This window comes from Saccopteryx bilineata, chromosome 3 (genome assembly GCF_036850765.1).
Source record: "Saccopteryx bilineata isolate mSacBil1 chromosome 3, mSacBil1_pri_phased_curated, whole genome shotgun sequence".
NCBI classification, from domain to species: Eukaryota; Metazoa; Chordata; class Mammalia; order Chiroptera; family Emballonuridae; genus Saccopteryx; species Saccopteryx bilineata.
Window position 1 is genome coordinate 274,550,286 of NC_089492.1, and position 18,025 is coordinate 274,568,310.

Consider the following 18,025-nt stretch of genomic DNA (forward strand, 5'->3'; position numbering starts at 1 on the left):
AGACTTTTTTTTCCCTAAAAACACTTTGCATTTCAAAATTGATATAGTCTACAATCTACATAGAATTCTATAGCAAAATTGAGAATCCTTTCACAAGTTTCTGTAATATAATTCTTATAATTAGACCTTGGTATAATTTGGGGGCAGGAGTTAGGAATTCCATGGTATTAGTCCTTAAGGCATAACCAGGTCCATTCCACGCCTTATAAAATTGGCAGGCTGGACACTAGTAGTTTATCATCTTTCCTACTGGTTGCTATAGCATCTAATTGTCTTTGCTCTTTACCATGAAATGTTTGGGGAGTGGGGAATCTATGTTCTGTAGACTGTCACCAGCAGGTTCCTCAGAGTTGGATGGTTAATGTGATCTTTGAGGCCTTGTAAAAATAGTGTGTTAAGCATGTTCCCTGATGTGCCCCGTTACACAAACCCCACATAAGAAAACTAATCTGTAAAAGTAGGCTTTGGTCTATGTTGTATTTGACTTTATTATGGAGATCATGGGAAGCATCCCTATATTTGAGTAGGGGAGTATATAAAAATCTGTTTAGAAAGATCATTCAGGAGAGAAAAGTGATTAAAAGCAGGAAGCTCAGCTACAAAGATATGTGAAGAGTCCAAGACCCTTGCACACTAGGTAGTGATAGTAGCTAGTATTGATTTCAGAAAGAGCCAGCTAAATCATGCTCAAGGCAGAGGTTTCCTGCAGAATAATATTTATTCATGTCTGTTTTACTAGGAAAGACAAATGGTGGTGATCAGAGGAGTGTTTCATCTCATTCAGAAAGTCAGACCAGCAGGAAGTCTAAGAAAGGTGAAACCCAGCTAGACCATCTGATCCAGGGCTTGGGGGATGATTGTGTGGCACCCCCATTAGCCACTTCAACCCCTGCAGACATTCAGGAAGCTGGACTTTCTCCTTGGTCCCTCCAGGCTTCTGACCACTGCAGAATGGGAATCCCATTCTTGACTGTGCCATCTTTGTTCCAGACTGATGCTTTAGTCAGTGCTGGAGAGAGACAAGACTCACTGGCTTGTTCCTTCTCCCAGGACTTGGAAAGCTCTTACTTGCTGGACCAAAAGGAGGGAGAAGAGTCTTCCTGGAAAAAGCAATGGCTTCACAGATCTAAGAAAAAGAACTGCCAGGGTCTGGAGAACCACAGTACACCACTTCGGGGCAAGGGCCATCTGCCCTTGGACAAACCTAAATCGGAAAAGGCGTCTGCCAAAGAAAATAGGCAGGCCCCTGTCCTCTTTCAAACATACAGGGATTCCTGGAGTGGAGAAAACACAGAAGCAGTGAAACAAAGTTCTTGTCCTGTTTCAGTGTTTTCCTGGGACAGTGAAAAGAGTGACAGGGACTCCTGGAGTCAGCTTTTCACTGAGGATTCTCAGGGCCAGCGGGTCATTGCCCACAACTCTAGAGCACCTTTCCTAGATGTAAGCAACACCTGCAATCAGGGCTTAGGGCAGTTTCCTAACATGCCTTGGGCTCAGTGCCAAGATAGCCCCACTCAGTTAAATCTACAGCCTGATCTGCACTTTACCCAGGACTCTGAAGGTAATCAAGTTATCAGGCACTAAGTCTAAATGTCTTTGAGGGTTTGGTTTTTAAAATACCTTGAAATGACAGCTATAGGAAAATATCTTGGGGAGGAGTTGGGGGAGTATGTTTGGGTCAGGGGAGGAAGGTATAGGATGAAGCTGTTATTGAGCATTTTGTGTGTGTAAATAAAGCAGATGCTGACACTTGAGACAGTATGGTTGGCATCACACTTTCCCCTGAAGAGGTGGCTGGTAAATTCCCTGTGCGAATCTGGTGAGCACTGAGGGGGCCTGTAGTCCCTTTACTGAAGAGCCTGTTACTCAGCCTGCACTGAGCCACCTCTTTCCCTTTCAGATGCCTAACTGGGACATTGCTTCTTATAGATGTGTATACTTTCAATCTCTGGCTGTAATCACACTTGTTCAACCTAAGCTTGGGACCATTATTCCTGACACTTTTTTTGAGTGGTAAGTCACTCAAAAAAAGTGACTGGGGGCCCTGGCCGGTTGGCTCAGTGGTAGAGCATCGGCCTGGTGTGCAGAAGTCCTGGGTTCGATTCCCGGCCAGGGCACACAGGAGAAGCGCCCATCTGCTTCTCCACCCCTCCCCTTCTCTTTCCTCTCTGTCTCTCTTTTCCCCTCCCGCAGTGAGGCTCCATTGGAGCAAAGATGGCCCGGGCGCTGGGGATGGCTCCATGGCCTCTGCCCCAGGCGCTAGAGTGGCTCTGGTCGCAACAGAGCGTCTCCCCCTGGTGGGTGTGCCGGGTGGATCCCGGTTGGGCGCATGCGGGAGTCAGACTGTCTATCCCCGTTTCCAGCTTCAGAAAAATACAAAAAAAAAAAAGTGACTGGGTATACAGAGGCAGGGGCGGTAGGTAGATAGAAAATGAGGGCAGTTTTATTTATTTTTGTGGTAACTTGACAGCATTTTAAAGTTTTATATACTCAGTTTAAATGTCTCTCCCTTAAAAAGCCAATCTATTTAACAATCTAGATGTGACTATATTACTCTTCTACAGAGGGGGAGAGAACTCACTTTGTAAAACTGAGTCCAAATAAATGACTTATTTACAAAGCTGGCTCTGATGGTAATTAAAACATTACCAATTTTATTTTTGAAAAAGCAATATTTTAACATTATATGCTATTATTGCCATAGGCCCAATCTAAACAGGAGTCTAATTTGACCTGTGTACCCAAGACTTTCTATCAGGCAGCAGTTTTCTGGGATGCAGGGGCGTATAAGACGGGACTGCTTTAAAAGCTTAGGGCTAAGTCTCTACAAAAGGGGAAGATTTTTCTTATAAAGGTAGGACTTTACAAGGAAAGGAGAGGGGAAGCCAGGAGCCTGTTAATGGAAGTTCATATGCTATAAAATTAACAGGATCCTACACCTGTGGGGGACACTAGGTAATTATAACTCAGAGACGGACACAGCAAATGCAGTATCTCTCTAAATCCTTCCTTTAATGTCAGCTCGTGCTTCAACCCAAACACACAGGATACATACCGTAGAGAAAGGGACCTGAGGGCGTCTGAGTCATGCATGGTGTGGGTACAAACCTTGGCCCAACGCATAGGAGCTGTCAGGGGCCTGGAACAAAGATAGTCTTCTTTCTCCTCACCATTTCTCTTTCCTACTGGGCTTAAACTAAAGTCCATGGAAGAGAAAGAGTTCAATCAATGGAACCAATGAGGCCCCAGGGCTTTGGAGGGTAGATTTGGTTGTACAGTATTACAAAATATATTTAAGAAAACAGTCCAGCCCAAATGTCAGCTGGTCCAGAGGCCCGACCTCTACATCTAAGTGTTGGACAGGGGAGACGGTGATTGCTGGGCAGTGGTGTCAGTTGATGATGGAGCAGCATAAGATTTTTCCTGCCCTGTGAACATACACATAAACATAGCTCCTATGCTCTGCTCTGCTGCAAGAAAGCTGCTGAGAGTAACAGCTGGGCACAAAGTGTCCGGTGAGACCAGCCATGGGGTCTAATGCAGTGAAGTAAGTCATTTAGGACCTATTTTCACACAGGGGCAAAGGAAAAACAAACTTGCAGCTCAGCCTTTGGACTAAAACATTCCAACCTATACATTTACCTGTAACACTTGCCTCGGGTCAAAACGGACCTTAGCTTCTGCTAAGGTTTGAAGCACGGGAAACACATAATCCAACTCTTGACTTTCAGTCCAAGCTCTAGCTTTTGGCAAGACTTGCAGAAAACTTCTGATGGAGAGGCAGAACCTCTGCGGTGAGGAAGGCAGCTGCTGAAGGAACTCCAGGAGCATGAGACCGAGTTCGCAGAGCTGAGTGCTATCAGTTTCCCTTTCCAGTGATGTCTTCTTCCTTCAGAGCAAACTTCCTTCTTAGGACCTCAGAGATAAGGATGGCAGGATCCTCTTCCTTCAATAAACTCCGGTTCCTAGAAACGCAATAGCTTAATTATTATTATTTTTATTTATTTATTCATTTTTAGAGAGGAGAGAGAGAAGGGGGGAGGAGCTGGAAGCATCAACTCCCATATGTGCCTTGACCAGGCAAGCCCAGGGTTTCGAACCAGCGACCACAGCATTCCAGGCCGACGCTTTATCCACTGCGCCACCACAGGTCAGGCCACAATAGCTTAATTATTAATAATTTAGTACTTTGAGTACTTTGTCCTGGACAGTGTTCCATTTCTTTGACTATGATCTCACTCAACGATCTTATGAAGTAGGTGCTATGGCATCCTCTTTTACAAATGAGGAAACTGAAGCACAGAAACTTTGGGTACACTGTTCCCAAAGTTACCAAGAAGGTGGTGAATCCAGGGTCCAAAACCAAGCTAGCTGGTTGTAGACCTCATTTCTTAAGTGGAATGCTTTACTATTCCCCTGAGATGGCTATAAAATGTGGGCAAAGGACCATCAAGTAGTCAGAATTGGCCTGTGGTGGCCAAGCTTCTGCTCCCCCCTTTGGTGCTTTCTTACTAACATTTTCCCAGATCAGCAGGGGAAGTGACTAATAACTCTTAAGTCATTCTGACCTTTATTATTTATTAGTTCCAGGAAAAAGGTGTTCTGAAGATTTCCTACTATTCTGTCTCCCCACCAAGGGGGCTGTGAGATTTTTAAAATGAAACCTAGAATTATAGTGAAATGTTCACTTCATAAGGGACCTATGGGAACAAAACCAACTTCAGATTGAGGTAGGTTCAAATTACTTGATACATCATAAAAGAATGTTCTAGATATCTAGAAAACAGTTGCTTGAAATCCTAGAGGACTTATATATAAATCCTCATAAAGGTGTTTTATTAGTTACTAGGCGAGATACAGGGGCAAGACTGATTATTAAATCTTGAAAGCAAAAACAAGAACAATTGCCTCCTGTCACATTTCTGCCCCTTTGTTGGTAGGGTTGCTTTCCATCCATAGTCATGAACCCATCTCCTAGTAACAAGGGACAAAAGATCCCAGGACATAAGAGTATGTAGGAGGAGGGGCTTGGATCTAATACGGGACAAGAGGCAAGTAGAAGAACGTTTGAGAGTCAACCGATGAAACACCCCAAAAGAAAGACTCAGGGCATCCGCAAAGCAGCAACTGACTCTATCCTGTGGGTATGACCAAGACCAGCCTGGCTAGGGCAACAGAAGGAAGGTGAAAGTGACTTCCTTAAGGGGTTGACTGCCAGGAAGCAATGAGGGAGTTACTTAGCCTTGTCCCTCTTCAGAGGGAAATGGACCAGAGACACAAAGGGGTCCTTGCACAAAGTGAGTAACCTTCCCTTCAACAGACTTCATAAACTCAGGAAAGAGCCCTCACCTGTCACAAGAACTTTTTAAATCTACTTTAACAAGCCTGACCTGTGGTGACGCAGTGGGTAAACTGGAATGCTGAGGTTGCAGGTTCAAAACCCCAGGCTTGCCTGGTCAAGGCACATATAGGAGTTGATGCTCCCCTTCTCTCTCTCTCTCTCCTGTCTCTAAAATGAATAAATAGGCCTGACCTGTGGTGGCGCAGTGGATAAAGTGTCAACTTGGAAACACTGAGGTTACCGGTTCAAAACCCTGGCTTGCCTGGTCAAGGCACATATGGGAGTTGATGCTTCCTGCTCCTCCCCCTTCTCTCTATCTCTCTCTATCTCCCCCCTCCTCTCTCTAAAAAAAAAAAAAAAAAAAAAAAGATAATTTAAAAAAATCTTAAAAAAATAAATAAAATGAATAAATAGATAAAAATTAAAATCTACATTAACAAATACGGCTACACATCCTGGCCACTGGCCTTCAGGGTCTTAATGGCAAACATAAATGTTTCAGTGCCCAGGAACTTAGAAGTTCCTCTGATGTGTCCCATGCAGGTGTTCAGACCCCACAGAGAAATAATGCAAGGTGGTCACTCCAGCTGAAGCACTAGGGCTTCTCTGCCAGATGAGTTTCTCCAGGTAGGCATTTCCCAAATTCCCTCACACTCCCACCCCTTCCGGTTCAGCCTTAGGAAGTATAAAGTGAACAAATGGGAGCAATTCTGAGGGGCAGCCAGGTTTAAGAACTTCCCGAATCTCAAAAAAGCCTTTTCAAATCGCTGAAATTATAGGTTATAGGATTAGTTTGCACAATGGACCACTATTAATAAGCAGAAACTGCCAACTTGAAATTCTCCTTTCACCAAAAAAAAGTCTACCAGTTTGAGATTATTATGCAACCCAACTTGGAAGGGTGGGGTATGGAGAGGCTACTAGCACTATCAGAACAGAAGTGGGATTGGATGAACCTTGTGAAATTCCTACTAGTCAAAACATTTGGTTGGGTTAGATCACCCCAACCAAATGTGAAGTGTTGCTCTTTCCTCAGACTGGGACCCCAGGCATTAGCAAGCAGGTAGCAGGTTTTGTAAATGAAGTGACACATGGCTACCACTGAGAACTTGCTGTGTAAGTACTGCCTGTTAGATCATTAGCCACAGGTGACTTAAACAGTAACTAGATCACCAGAGCTCCTTATCAGATACTTACAGATCTTGGCTCTGTTTCATCCGGTGGAAGTCCTTCAGGATCCCCATCATATCTGCAAAGCTGCTGGCCTTGGACAGAGAGACGCAGTCATCCTCTTCAGATGAGCTGCAGGTAGCTTTGTGTTCTGGTTTGCAACATTCAGGGCTGGCAGAACAAAGCAGGGGGACAGATGGAAGCTCAGGGACCTCTACCTCAGTCTCCTCGGTGATGTCACTAATGACAAAGGAAGTTGTAGAGTGGAATGAGGATCCAAAACAAGGTAAGGGAGAAGAGACATTTGAACTTCCTGGAGATAAGAAATCTGGCGTTAATGAAGCCGAAGCTGAAAGAGAAAACAACAGGCATGGATGGACACGGGCTAGAATACAGCAGTAATATCTTCTTACAAGCACTGTCTATCAAACATTCATTTCCTGAGCTGACACTGTGACATCGTGGAGCAGTGGAAGGTTCCTCCACTACCCTGCCCTTGGGATTTCGAGATGTAGAGAACTGGGCTCTTCCAGTGTTCCAGGAGAGCAAATCACTCCTCCCACTCCATAAAACCCTTGGCTCCTAAAAGCTCCCTTCACAGTGAGCTATGTTGTAACAGCCCTGTGTAGAGTGAAAGGACAGTTCAGAACCAAGGCCTGAATTTGTCCTTTTCTAACTGGACTAGTGCTGCTGACTACCCTCCTTTGCTGTCTGTGACTAGCAGAAGCATTCTGCAGCAAAAACAGAATGGTGACAGTCTTCATTTCCCAAATTTTAATGGAATTTCCTCAATTTCTAAGTTTCTAAGAAACATGGTTTTTATAAACTACTTTAGCCTGTCACTTAGATGACAAAAAAGTAGCCAATCAATATAAATGAAAAATTCAAGTGCAATTCCTCTATAAAACTGCCATATATGGAAATTAAATGAAGATTTCAAAGAGAACACCATAATTTTCATGTGTTCTACCAGCTGGTAAGGTTTGGGAGCTGACCTCAATTAGAAAAAAAGATAAATCTTGAGCTGCTTGGGAGAGATCCACCTGTTGGTATTTCATGCCACATAAGATGGACTCCCATCCATTTCCGGTTTTCTGCCTAACGGCACAGAGGTGGTCTCTGGTAGACAGGGCCAGGGAAGGGAGGACAGGTGCTTAAAGGGGATGCTTATTTCTTATATTGAAAAATCTGGTGAGGGTTCATAGAAGATGGGATCTTAAAAAAACTTGCCAGGCCCTGGCCGGTTGGCTCAGTGGTAGAGCATCAGCCTGGCGTGCAGGAGTCCCGGGTTCAATTCCTGGCCAGGGTACACAGGAGAAGCGCCCATCTGCTTCTCCACCCCTCCCCCTCTCCTTCCTCTCTGTCTCTCTCTTCCCCTCCCGCAGCCAAGGCTCCACTGGAGCAGTTTGCCCAGGCACTGAGGATGGCTCTGTGGCCTCTGCCTCAGGCGCTAGAATGGCTCTGATTGCAGCAGTGATGCCCCAAGATGGGCAGAGCATCACCCCCTGGTGGGCATGCCAGGTGGATCCCGGTCGGGCGCATGCAGGAATCTGTCTGACTGCCTCCCTGTTTCCAGCTTCGGAAAAATACAAAAACCCAAAAAAACTTGCCAGAGGTTGGTGTTTTTAGAGAATCTGCTTGTGGTCATAGGTTGAATGAAGATCTTGATCCTAACCAAACCAGTCAATTTAAAGTAACTGACATAAACCAAAAAGTACTACAGGCTAGCCATAGCAACCCCAGAGCTCTGGACCCAAGATGCCTCTAAACTAGGGACCATCATTTTCTTTACCACTATCCTATCCAAAAGCCAGAGGAAAAGGAACGGCCTGCTCTATTCTGGCCCTGACGCAGGGGCCCTTACCTGCATCAGCTGCCACTATCTTAGCAATCTGGCTACGCAGGTGGCTCAGCTCATCCTGCAGCTCTGTGGTGCGGCTTAGGGCTGGCAGGGCTGGCTTCTTCAGGGCCAGGAGCCTCTCCTCAGTCCCACGCAGGTTGGGCACTGAGGCGTTGCGCTGCATGACAATCAGAGGGCTGGGCTTCCAGGTGTGCCTCAGGGGGCGGGTATCACTCCTAGACCAGGGAAAGAGGTACCCGTATTTCCCGTGTATAAAACGCTCCTATATATAACACACACCTTAATTTTGGGGCCCAAAATTTGGGGAAAAAATGTATTAAAGTTACTGAACTCAAGTTTTATTCATCATAAAATTCATACGACTCATCACTGTCAAAACTCCCATCCACTAGCTTGTCTTCATCTGTCTGATGATGAATCACTGTCTTCAACAATGAGCGCAAAAACAAGTGCGTAAAAGCGGGAAATGCAAGTAAAAAAATCTACAACCACTGTGGAAGATGCACCCAGTGTTTAGACCCCAAATTTTTCGGGAGGTGGGTGACATGTGCTTTATACGTGGGGAAATATATCAGACTCAGCTAGCCATTTCACGCCTTCTAAAATTACTTCACCCACTCCTACAAGATGGACAGCCAGGTTCTGCTTCCATCCCGAGCCCATAGATCTTATCCTATTGCCCTCAGCCTCTCACAAACACTCCCCCCTGCTGCCTGCCACCTCATCTGGGAAGAAGCGCCTCATTCCCCAGCAGACTTGTTAGTGCCTCAGCTACCTGACCCGGGCATATGTCTCCTCTTCATCTGCTGCAATCCAGGCGATGTCAGCCAGCGTAGGGACTGGGGGCACATCCCTTAGATACAGATCAGAGACACTGGGCAGGGTCTACAGGGAAGCAAAATCCATCAACACATGGTAAGACAATCAGACTGGGCAAAATACATAGGAGGGGCACCTAATCCAGCACTGGGGGTCAGGAAGGCTTCCAAGAGGAGGGAGAGATGGGTTCCAGGTTGGAAACAACTTGAATAGGAGCTCAGAAGAACGAGTTTGTGGGATCACAGTTCAGTATGACTAGAACAGAGAAGGTGGGGGTGGGGAGGTTGCATGAGGTTGGAAGGGAGCTTTGAATCTAAGACCAATCATGAGCCACTGAAAATTTTCACGTAAAGATTAATTTTAGATTTTAAAAGATTACTGTGCTACTCTGTGGAACATGGATGGGAGGGTGAACAGACCAGTTATGAGGCTATTGTACCTGCAAGCAAAACAAGATGGCCCAGAGGAGGGCTGGGGCCTGTTTTAATAAAGTTTTATTTGAAAAAGTCCCATTGATTTGTTTATGTGTTGCCTGTGGTGGCTTTTAAGCTATAACTGCAAAAGTGAACAGTTGTAATACTGTTACAGCTAACAGTCTAAATGTTTATTATCTGTCCTTTTAAAGAAAAAGGGGTCTTCAGTGGGACCAGCCTTTTAACAGGTGGCTGCTGTCTAACAGTAAGAGTGTCTTGCTATCTGGTGCGAGGACATCAATCATCTGTTATATCATTAGGAACTTGCCTCTGGCTAGGTTTTTTTTTTTAATTGACAGACACACAGGAAGGGAGAAAGATGAGAAGCATCAGTTCTTTGTTGTGGCTCCTTAGTTGTCCACTGATTGCTTTTTTGGTCTTCAAGCCAGTGACCTTTGAGACCAAGGGGTCATGTCTATGAGCCCACGCTCAAGCCGGGTGACCTCAGGATTTCGAATCTGGGTCCTCTGTGTCCCAGATCAATGCTTGATCCACTGTGCCACCGCCTGGTCAGACCCTCTGGGTAGCTCTTTATAACACCTTTATAGCTAATTGGGATTTACGCTGTTAATAACATTGTTTTATAGGCCAACTTTATAATTTGAATATTTAGACTAGAATAAAAAGACATGATTAATTCTATAAAAGGAATATAGTACAATGCCTTAAAATAGCCTCTCAATCCAAATGACCAACAACCAGGGAACAGAAAGGTTGAGTGACACCATGTTAAAATTAAATGAAAAATTAGGAGGACTCAATCATATGTTGAGTGCATACAAAAAGCAAAAGTAACATATCTAGAAAAAGAACTACACCAAAACATTAATAATCAGTGTCATGGCTATGTGATTACAGGTTATTTCCTTTCTCCTTATTTTCTATAATATAATATTTTATATGGGTAAATTTAAAAAATAAATCAAGATTTCCCCCTTGGCTGACCAGGCAGTGGCACAGTAGGTAGAGCGTCAGACTGGGATGCGGAGGACCCAGGTTCAAGACCCTGAGGTTGCCAGCTTGAGCGCAGGCTCATCTGGTTTTAGTAAAGCTCACCAGCTTGGACCCAAAGTCGCTGGCTCCAGCAAGGGGTTACTCAGTCTGCTGAAGGCCCACGGTCAAGTCACATATGAGAAAGCAATCAATGTTAACAACTAAGGTGTCGCAACAAAAAACTAATGATTGATGCTTCTCATCTCTCTCTATTCCTGTCTGTCTGTCCCTCTCTGTCTCTGTAAAAAAAAAAAGAAGATTCCCTTAATATTTAAGGTAATTTACAACAGAAATTCAGGGATAATGTCTCAAAAACCCGCCAATATATGAGTTAGATTCAGATATTCCTGCTATAAATTGTCTGGTAGGTAGACCAGAAGTTGATGACTCTCATTTTCAGATAGGGAAGCTGGGTCTCAAAGGAGTGACGTGATCTCCCATGGACCCAGGGGCTGCTGCTAAGATGGGTCATTTAGGGGAGCTATCCTTGATTAGCTAGAGCACTCCTGTTATGGCAGTTAACCGAGTTAACACAGATAAAGTACTCAGCACAGTGCTTAGCGTATAGTATGTGCTCAGTAAACGTTAGCTGGCATCACTAACACAGGCATACCTCACTTCTTTGTGCTTCACAGATGTTGCATTTTTACAAATTGAAGGCAAGACCCTACATGAGTGAAAGATTACAATTTGTTTCATTGCGATACTACTTTTTTTAAAAATTTGTTTATTTTGCCTGACCAGGCGGTGGCGCACTGGATAGAGCGTCAGACTGGGATGCGGAAGGACCCAGGTTCAAGACCCCGAGGTTGCCAGCTTGAGCGCAGGCTCATCTGGTTTGAGCAAAAAGCTCACCAGCTTGGACCCAAGGTCACTGGCTCAAGCGGGGGGTTACTCAGTCTGCTGAAGGCCCGCGGTCATGGCACATATGAGAAAGCAATCAATGAACAACTATGGTGTCGCAACAAAAAACTGATGATTGATGCTTCTCATCTCTCTCCGTTCCTGTCTGTCTGTCCCTGTCTATCCCTCTATCTGACTCTCTCTCTGTCCCTATAAAAAAAAAAAAATTAAAAATAAAAAAAATAAATAAAAAAAATTTATTTATTTTTTTACAGAGCCAGAGAGTGAGCCAGAGAGAGGGATAGACAAGGACAAACAGGAACGGAGAGAGAAGAGAAGCATCAATCATTAGTTTTTCATTGCGTGTTGCAACACCTTAGTTGTTCATTGATTGCTTTCTCATATGTGCCTTCACCGCAGGCCTTCAGCAGACCAAGTAACCCCTTGCTGGAGCCAGCGACCTTGGGTCCAAGCTGGTGGGATTCTGCTCAAACCAGATGAGCCCACTCTCAAGCTGGCGACCTCGGGGTCTCGAACCTGGGTCCTCTGTATCCCAGTCCGATGCTCTATCCACTGCGCCACCGCCTGGTCAGGCGCGATACTTCTAATGTACAAATTCATCTCCATGTCTGTAGCCACCTGGGCACACGTATTTTCCAACATATATGTCTACCTCCTCCGTGTAGGCAGGAAGCTGATGTTTTTGTGTCCCAGCTCCCTAGACACACACAGCTTAAATCAAGCAAGTAGCCTGAAGCTAGTGCTTAACCATTAGTTCTTAGAGGGAGGCAGCTGGCATTAATAAATGCTACTTGGTTTTCCACTGCAGGAGTCTCAGACATGGGCCAGGCAAGAACCTCTACTGCAGGGAGGGGGGGGCACTAAAGGCCCCCTGGACACAGAGGTAAGACTGAAGCAGTCCAGTAAATGAGTGGCCAGGCTTAACAGCAAGAGTTTGGGCCTCATGGAAACTAAAAATAGGTGGCTAAGTGGCCAAGTCTTAGGACTAGTTAAGAAAAGCAGAGTTTAACTTGGAGTCACACACAGCACTCAGTGTCCCATGTGGGGAGCTGCCAGGGCTGGAGGCAAACACCTCAGATCACAGGCCTGGCTAGCCTTAAGATATGGTTCAGCAAGGGCCTTGGCCGGCTCTGGAAAACTGGATTGCTCGAGTCTGATGAAATCTGAGTCACTAAGCAGAGGCATCAAACGTGTAAAGTTATGAATTCATGAGCAATCTGGAAACCTGACTGTTGTGGTCACAGGTCAGTGTCCAACCAGGAAGGCAGAGTGACCAGGATCCATTACAAGCACTTAAAAAATGAAAATAATAACCAGGAAAGCAACCTGTCTTAGCAATGTCAAGGAGTCTGCGGCAGCGCAGCACCACCCTTCCCAACTCCAAGCGTCTCTTCTCCCTGTCCTTCCAGCGCACTCACCTCAAAGGACGCCCGGGGACATGGCTTCAAGGGCAGGTTGGTCCCAATTCTTCTCACCACACTGCGAGCAGCCCCGTGCGGTTTGTTTTGCCAGATTGGGATGGTCTAGAGGAGAGGAGGACACTCACAACCTCAGAGATGAGTTCAAGCATTGTCCCCATCCTCTCCCCCACTCCCCTTTACCAGGGAGACTAGATTCCCAAATCCCAGGGACAGGGGACCCTGTGGGGATAAGTCAGGTCTCAGTTATAAATGAGGTCAGGTTTCCCAGTTGTTAGCCTTCACCTTGGCAAGCCACCTAAAGGGCACTGATATAAACTAGCCAAGAGGGTCCAGTACAGGGACAGTCAATGTTGGGAGGGTTCAGTACAGGGCTGAGGAATTAGCTGGGTGGAGGGATCATCCAGGTTTCCCTCTGCACAGACAGGCAGAAACACACTGACTGAATGGCTCCACAATCATAGCTGCTTCTGCCTGGGGGAGTGGGTGGCAGGGTGGTCCCCCTCCAGTCTCAGGCCTCCACGGGAAAGAAAGGATTCACTGGAGAGTCTCAACTTCAGCAGGCCCTGTGCTCAGCCTACCCCCACCATACCACTGCCCTGGGCATGCCTCTTACCACATTGGCTTCCATTCCCGACATTTCAGCTGGCTCCTGCACTTGAAGGACAAGGCAGCTTGGGGAGGCAGGGGGCGTGATTCCTTCATATCAGGCCATCTTAAGGAACACCAGTTGCCTTCCTGTAAAACAACCCTCACAGTGGGGGCTCAATGGGCACCACACAGGCCCCACAAAACCAGGCCCTGCAGAGCGATGACTAACATCAAGGTTTCTCTTATATTTCACGGGAATAAGCCAGCCCAAGAGTCTGCCTTCACCCAACAATGGCTCTTCCAAATCCAGACCTTTAAAGGTTCTGTTGCAGACTTGTTACATGAGCTCAGAAAACCCTGGGAGCCCTCCTGGGCCCTTGGTTTCCAGAGACAAAACTTCTAGAGATGAAATAGAACACTTTGGTAGTTAAAAAGCTCATGGGAAAGGCAAACTTTAGGTACCACCCCAGTCCAGCATTCATTCACTCAGCCTAGCACTGCTGGGCCTCCAATAGCGGAAGAAGTAAAATAACACAAGAATGAATAGCCCACTCTAGCCAATCTCAGTCTACTAGGCCAGTGTTTTTCAACCAGTGTGCCGCGGCACACTACATGGTCAGGTGTGCTGTGGGGAAATTAAACATGGATCCCCAAACTACGGCCCGCGGAGGCTATTTATCCGGCCTGCCGCCAGCCGCCTCCATCCGAACATAAACATTCCCCTCACAATCCTTCCAGCTATCAGCCACAGGAAGAGTGGAGGCACAGGAACGCTCACTGACCAATCACCTTCTAGGATTCATCCCAACCACTAGCAATGAACCAATAGTAGACCGCCTCTCAACCACACCCAGGAAGGTCCCCGCGGGCTGCTGCGCACTTGTCATTGTGTGGCCGCAGCGAGTAGTTGAAGCTGCTACTCCTCCCCATGGTCCCGATTTCTAATCCTGGTCAGGACTAGAGGTAAATGTTGCTACCACTAGATGAAGCCTCAGCCTCAGCTGGTTATGTCTATCCTGATAGTGTATATAGATATTTGACCTTTTTCTTTTTAAAAGAGGCCCTTGTATGCCTGACCTGTGGTGGCGCAGTGGATAAAGCATCGACCTAGAAATGCTGAGGTCGCCGGTTTAAAACCCTGGGCTTGCCTGGTCAAGGCACATATGGGAGTTGATGCTTCCTGCTCCTTACCCCCTTCTCTCTCTCCTCTCTCCTTTCTAAGATGAATAAATAAAAAATAAAAAGAAAAATACAAAAAAAAAGTGAAACAAGAAAGAAAAAAAAAAAGAGCCCCCCCCCCCCCCCCCCCCCCCCCCCCCCGCAGAGGATGATATACAATGCATCACAATGTTATCTAACTTTAAAGCTAAAGTTTGCTGATCTTCCTTTGAACAGTTTTTGGTTATCTGTTGCCAAGGAGTTCCCCATTCTGGCCAACAAAGCTATTTTGACATTGTTCCTGTTTTCAAAAACATATCTATGTGAGCTGAGCTTCTCAAGCTTGACTGCAATAAAAACTAAAAACAGAGAGAGACTGAGAACTGTTGAGGAAGAGCTTCGTGTGTGTCTTTCTACCATTCCTGCCAGGATATCCCTTTTGTGCTCATCAAAACAGGCCCAGGTTTCACACTAAGTGAGTATAAATACATTTAGAAACTATATTATTAACTATATGTATAATATGTACTGTGTTAGAGTGTCATTTTGGTAGGTGGTGTGCCCCAGGATTTTGTAAATGTAAAAAATGTGCCTCAGCTCAAAAAAGGTTGAAAATCACTATACTAGGCTACAGGGAAGAAAGCCAAATTCTTTTATCCTGGCTCAGCCATCTACTGGCGTTGTAGCCAAAGGCCAAGTCAGAATGTCTTAATCTTTTGAAATGTTTTCTCCACCTGTACAAAAAGGACAAGAACAGCTGCCATTCTAGGCTAACTCAAGGGTCAATCAGTGAAAGAGGGAAATTTAAAGGGCTTAATGAACTGCTAAAATGTGACAGGTGGGTGGGGTCATTCCTGACTGGATTCTTCACAGCTGCCCTTGCACATGAGCAGATGCAATCACTCAGTCCCTTGTTCATCAGACACTAACAGTGCCCACCTGTGCTCATCTATGGAGGTATAAGACACAGCCATGTTCTTGAGAACTCAGTCTAGAAGATAGCATCTGAAAACAATTCTAGCCACGGACGAATACCACTGCTTAAGAAAGGCACACTAGGTAGGTGGCCAGGTGAATTTAGTCCCTTGGCCCCCAGGTCCTGTAGTGAGTTTGGAGGTTGAAGGAAGGGAAGAAAAACAGCAACAATCGCACAGGACAGGAAGGTGCAAGATCTGAGAGGCGCAGAGAATAATAAGGGGTGAAGATTAACTGGGGACCAAGTGATGAGGGATGGGAACACCCAGGTGAGAAGTACTGGGAAAAGCTCTGGACTACCAAAGCAGCTCTTTCTGGAAACCTCCCATGTAGAGTCTCTCCATCCCTGGGAGAGGAATTAGCACACCACTCACTTTATGAGGGAAGGAGCTGCAAAGAAGGAGGTTATCACACCAGGGAAGGATGCTGGAGAGATGAAGGAACTTGTCTAAGGTCACTCAGTAGTCATGCCAGTAGAAAGCACCTCAAGTCTGGGCCAGATCCTGCTGCCTCCTGCATGGGTTCAACTTCCAGGTGCAATTTAAGCCTTTTAGCAAAATCCACTGCACGCCAGGCTCTGTGCTGGATGTTAGAGCCCGACCCAAGTTCCACATAACAGTGCTTCCCTCTGTTTCTCACTTTAGTCACTGCAGTCACTTCCTCTTCGGACTTAACCTCCAAAGACTCAAGTTGGGCCTCAGTCTAGCACAACAGCCAGAGTGAGCTTTCTAGAACACATTGCTAGTCATACCGTTCCTGTTTAAAATCTCTGCAGATCTAGACTCCTGCAGGCCCTCCACAACCTCGGTAGAGCCAACTCACAGCAGCCTCCAAGGCCTACAATCAGGCCCCTGCACACCTCACTGCCACACATCCTACCTTCTGCTTGCCCGTCAGCCACCCGGGCCCTCCAGCTGCCCAACACCACCTTTGAGGTCTTGTCCACACATTATTCTCTCTATTCAAAACACCAGCACCCCTTCCCAAAGCTCATTCTTACTCATTCTTAATGGACATCTGTCCCGAGGGCAGAACTTCCCTAGACACAGCACAGTGCCTGCCCCGGCCCACTGTTAGCAGGTAAATATTTGTCCTAGTAAGAAATGAATGGACGAGAGCACCAACTTAGCCTATACACCCTCACCCACCACCTTCACACAGTGTCACACAGTGTCACTGGCTAGAAGAATCTTGCCCTCGGTCACTAGCAACGCTGGTTGGTTCTTACCACCTCTGCGCTCCCACAGCCCCTCTCGAGGCTGCTGTCCTGTCGACACACGGTCCCCCGCAGGAGACGGGCAGGGCAGGGCCTGGTCTCATCACTCCTGGGCCCGGCTCAGTGGAACTTTGCTGAGCAGACACCTGCACCCAGGGAGCCGCTGCGGGGACCTTCCCCGGGACACGCCTCCCCTCCCCCGCAACAGCTCGACCCGACAGGGGCAAGGTCGGCCAAGTTCTCGCCGCCGGCCCAGGCGGTCCCTGAAGCCACAGGCCCGGGGCCAGGCCTTACAAGGAGCGAGATGGCAAAGGCGGCCTGCCCCGCCCAGGACCGCGGCCGAAACGAGAAGCCTGTGTAGTCCGGCCACCGAAGCTGGGTGACTCGAGCGAGTAATTACCCCTTGGGGACTCAGTTTCCCCCTTTGCCAAATGAGACAGACAGCACTGCTCCCGCGAGAACCGGCACGGGAATAGCAACCCGAGGCCCCGCACAACGCCTAACACGAGGCCGCGCCCCCTCCTCCCCGGCGGCACGCGGATCTAGCCTCTCACCTAAGACTCGGGCTCCGGGACTCACTCACCTCACGGCCCCTCCTACTACAGCGGGCCGCCCAGCCTCAACTGCCCTCACTTCCGCTGACCCGCCTCCGGAAGCGAGCCTTCGCGGCTGCGCACCGAGCCGCGGCCCCGCGCGCCCTCGGAAAGCGGACTGGGCCAGCCGCGGGGCAAGCGCTGCTTCTGCGTGGGCGGGGCGTGGGCGGCCGCACGTGCGGCCCCAGAGGGAGGGACACGCCCGTCCCAGACCACACCCCCTCCTGTCGGAGTCCTGGGGGAAGAATTGACAGTATCGAAGTGCTGGAGGTCTTATTCGTCGCCTAACCCTCCGGTCTCCGTCTCCTTGCTGCGTAGTCCCGATCCGACCTTTGAAATCAGGTCTGACTGTGTCGCAGCTCGGCCCCCAAATTGTATGGTGTCTGCTATCCCCAACCGACTGCAAACTCGAGAACCCAGCGTTCCAGGTCCTTCGGCCGCAGAGCTTGCCTAGCATATCGCGGTAGTCCCCTTCACAGTTCAAACTTACCAGCCAAGCTTGAGCCCCTTCAGCCTTCTCTCAGGAAGAATGGGCTTCTCTAACTCCTGCCCT

At 47.3% G+C, this 18,025-nt stretch overlaps 2 protein-coding genes across 8 annotated transcripts in view; one reads left to right on the forward strand and one right to left on the reverse strand.

The window, feature by feature from the left end:
- AUNIP (aurora kinase A and ninein interacting protein) overlaps nucleotides 1–3,607 on the forward strand; it is a 43,152-nt gene extending 39,545 nt beyond the window's left edge. For both annotated transcript variants that reach the window (XM_066270053.1, XM_066270054.1), the window contains one exon: nucleotides 740–3,607. In XM_066270053.1, coding sequence (XP_066126150.1) covers nucleotides 740–1,584 — 845 coding nt within the window. In that variant the 3' untranslated portion in view covers nucleotides 1,585–3,607. The remainder of the gene's footprint in view (nucleotides 1–739) is intronic.
- Nucleotides 2,987–17,594, reverse strand: MTFR1L (mitochondrial fission regulator 1 like). Of its 6 annotated transcripts, none has more exons than XM_066270057.1 (7): nucleotides 17,463–17,594; nucleotides 13,556–13,677; nucleotides 12,940–13,044; nucleotides 9,148–9,257; nucleotides 8,376–8,587; nucleotides 6,539–6,860; nucleotides 2,987–3,965 (listed from the first exon to the last, which is right to left on the reverse strand). In XM_066270057.1, exons 2-7 carry the CDS (start codon nucleotides 13,577–13,579, stop codon nucleotides 3,860–3,862), a joined length of 879 nt encoding a protein of 292 aa, XP_066126154.1. In that variant the 5' UTR covers nucleotides 13,580–13,677; nucleotides 17,463–17,594; the 3' UTR covers nucleotides 2,987–3,859. The 6 variants fall into 6 exon arrangements, with proteins under 6 accessions (XP_066126154.1, XP_066126157.1, XP_066126152.1 ...); XM_066270060.1 differs by having other exon boundaries at nucleotides 6,539–6,824; nucleotides 17,434–17,525; XM_066270055.1 differs by having other exon boundaries at nucleotides 17,434–17,525.
- Between the last annotated feature and the right edge of the window lie 431 nt (nucleotides 17,595–18,025).

Excerpts from the sequence above, each read along its gene's own strand:
- MTFR1L (XM_066270057.1), bottom strand. The coding sequence starts at position 13,579 with ATGTCGGGAATGGAAGCCAATGTG. Across the intron at positions 13,045-13,555 it reads CGGGAATGGAAGCCAATGTG|ACCATCCCAATCTGGCAAAA; the intron begins GTAAGAGGCATG and ends CCTCTCCTCTAG. Across the intron at positions 9,258-12,939 it reads GTCCCCGGGCGTCCTTTGAG|ACCCTGCCCAGTGTCTCTGA; the intron begins GTGAGTGCGCTG and ends GCTTCCCTGTAG.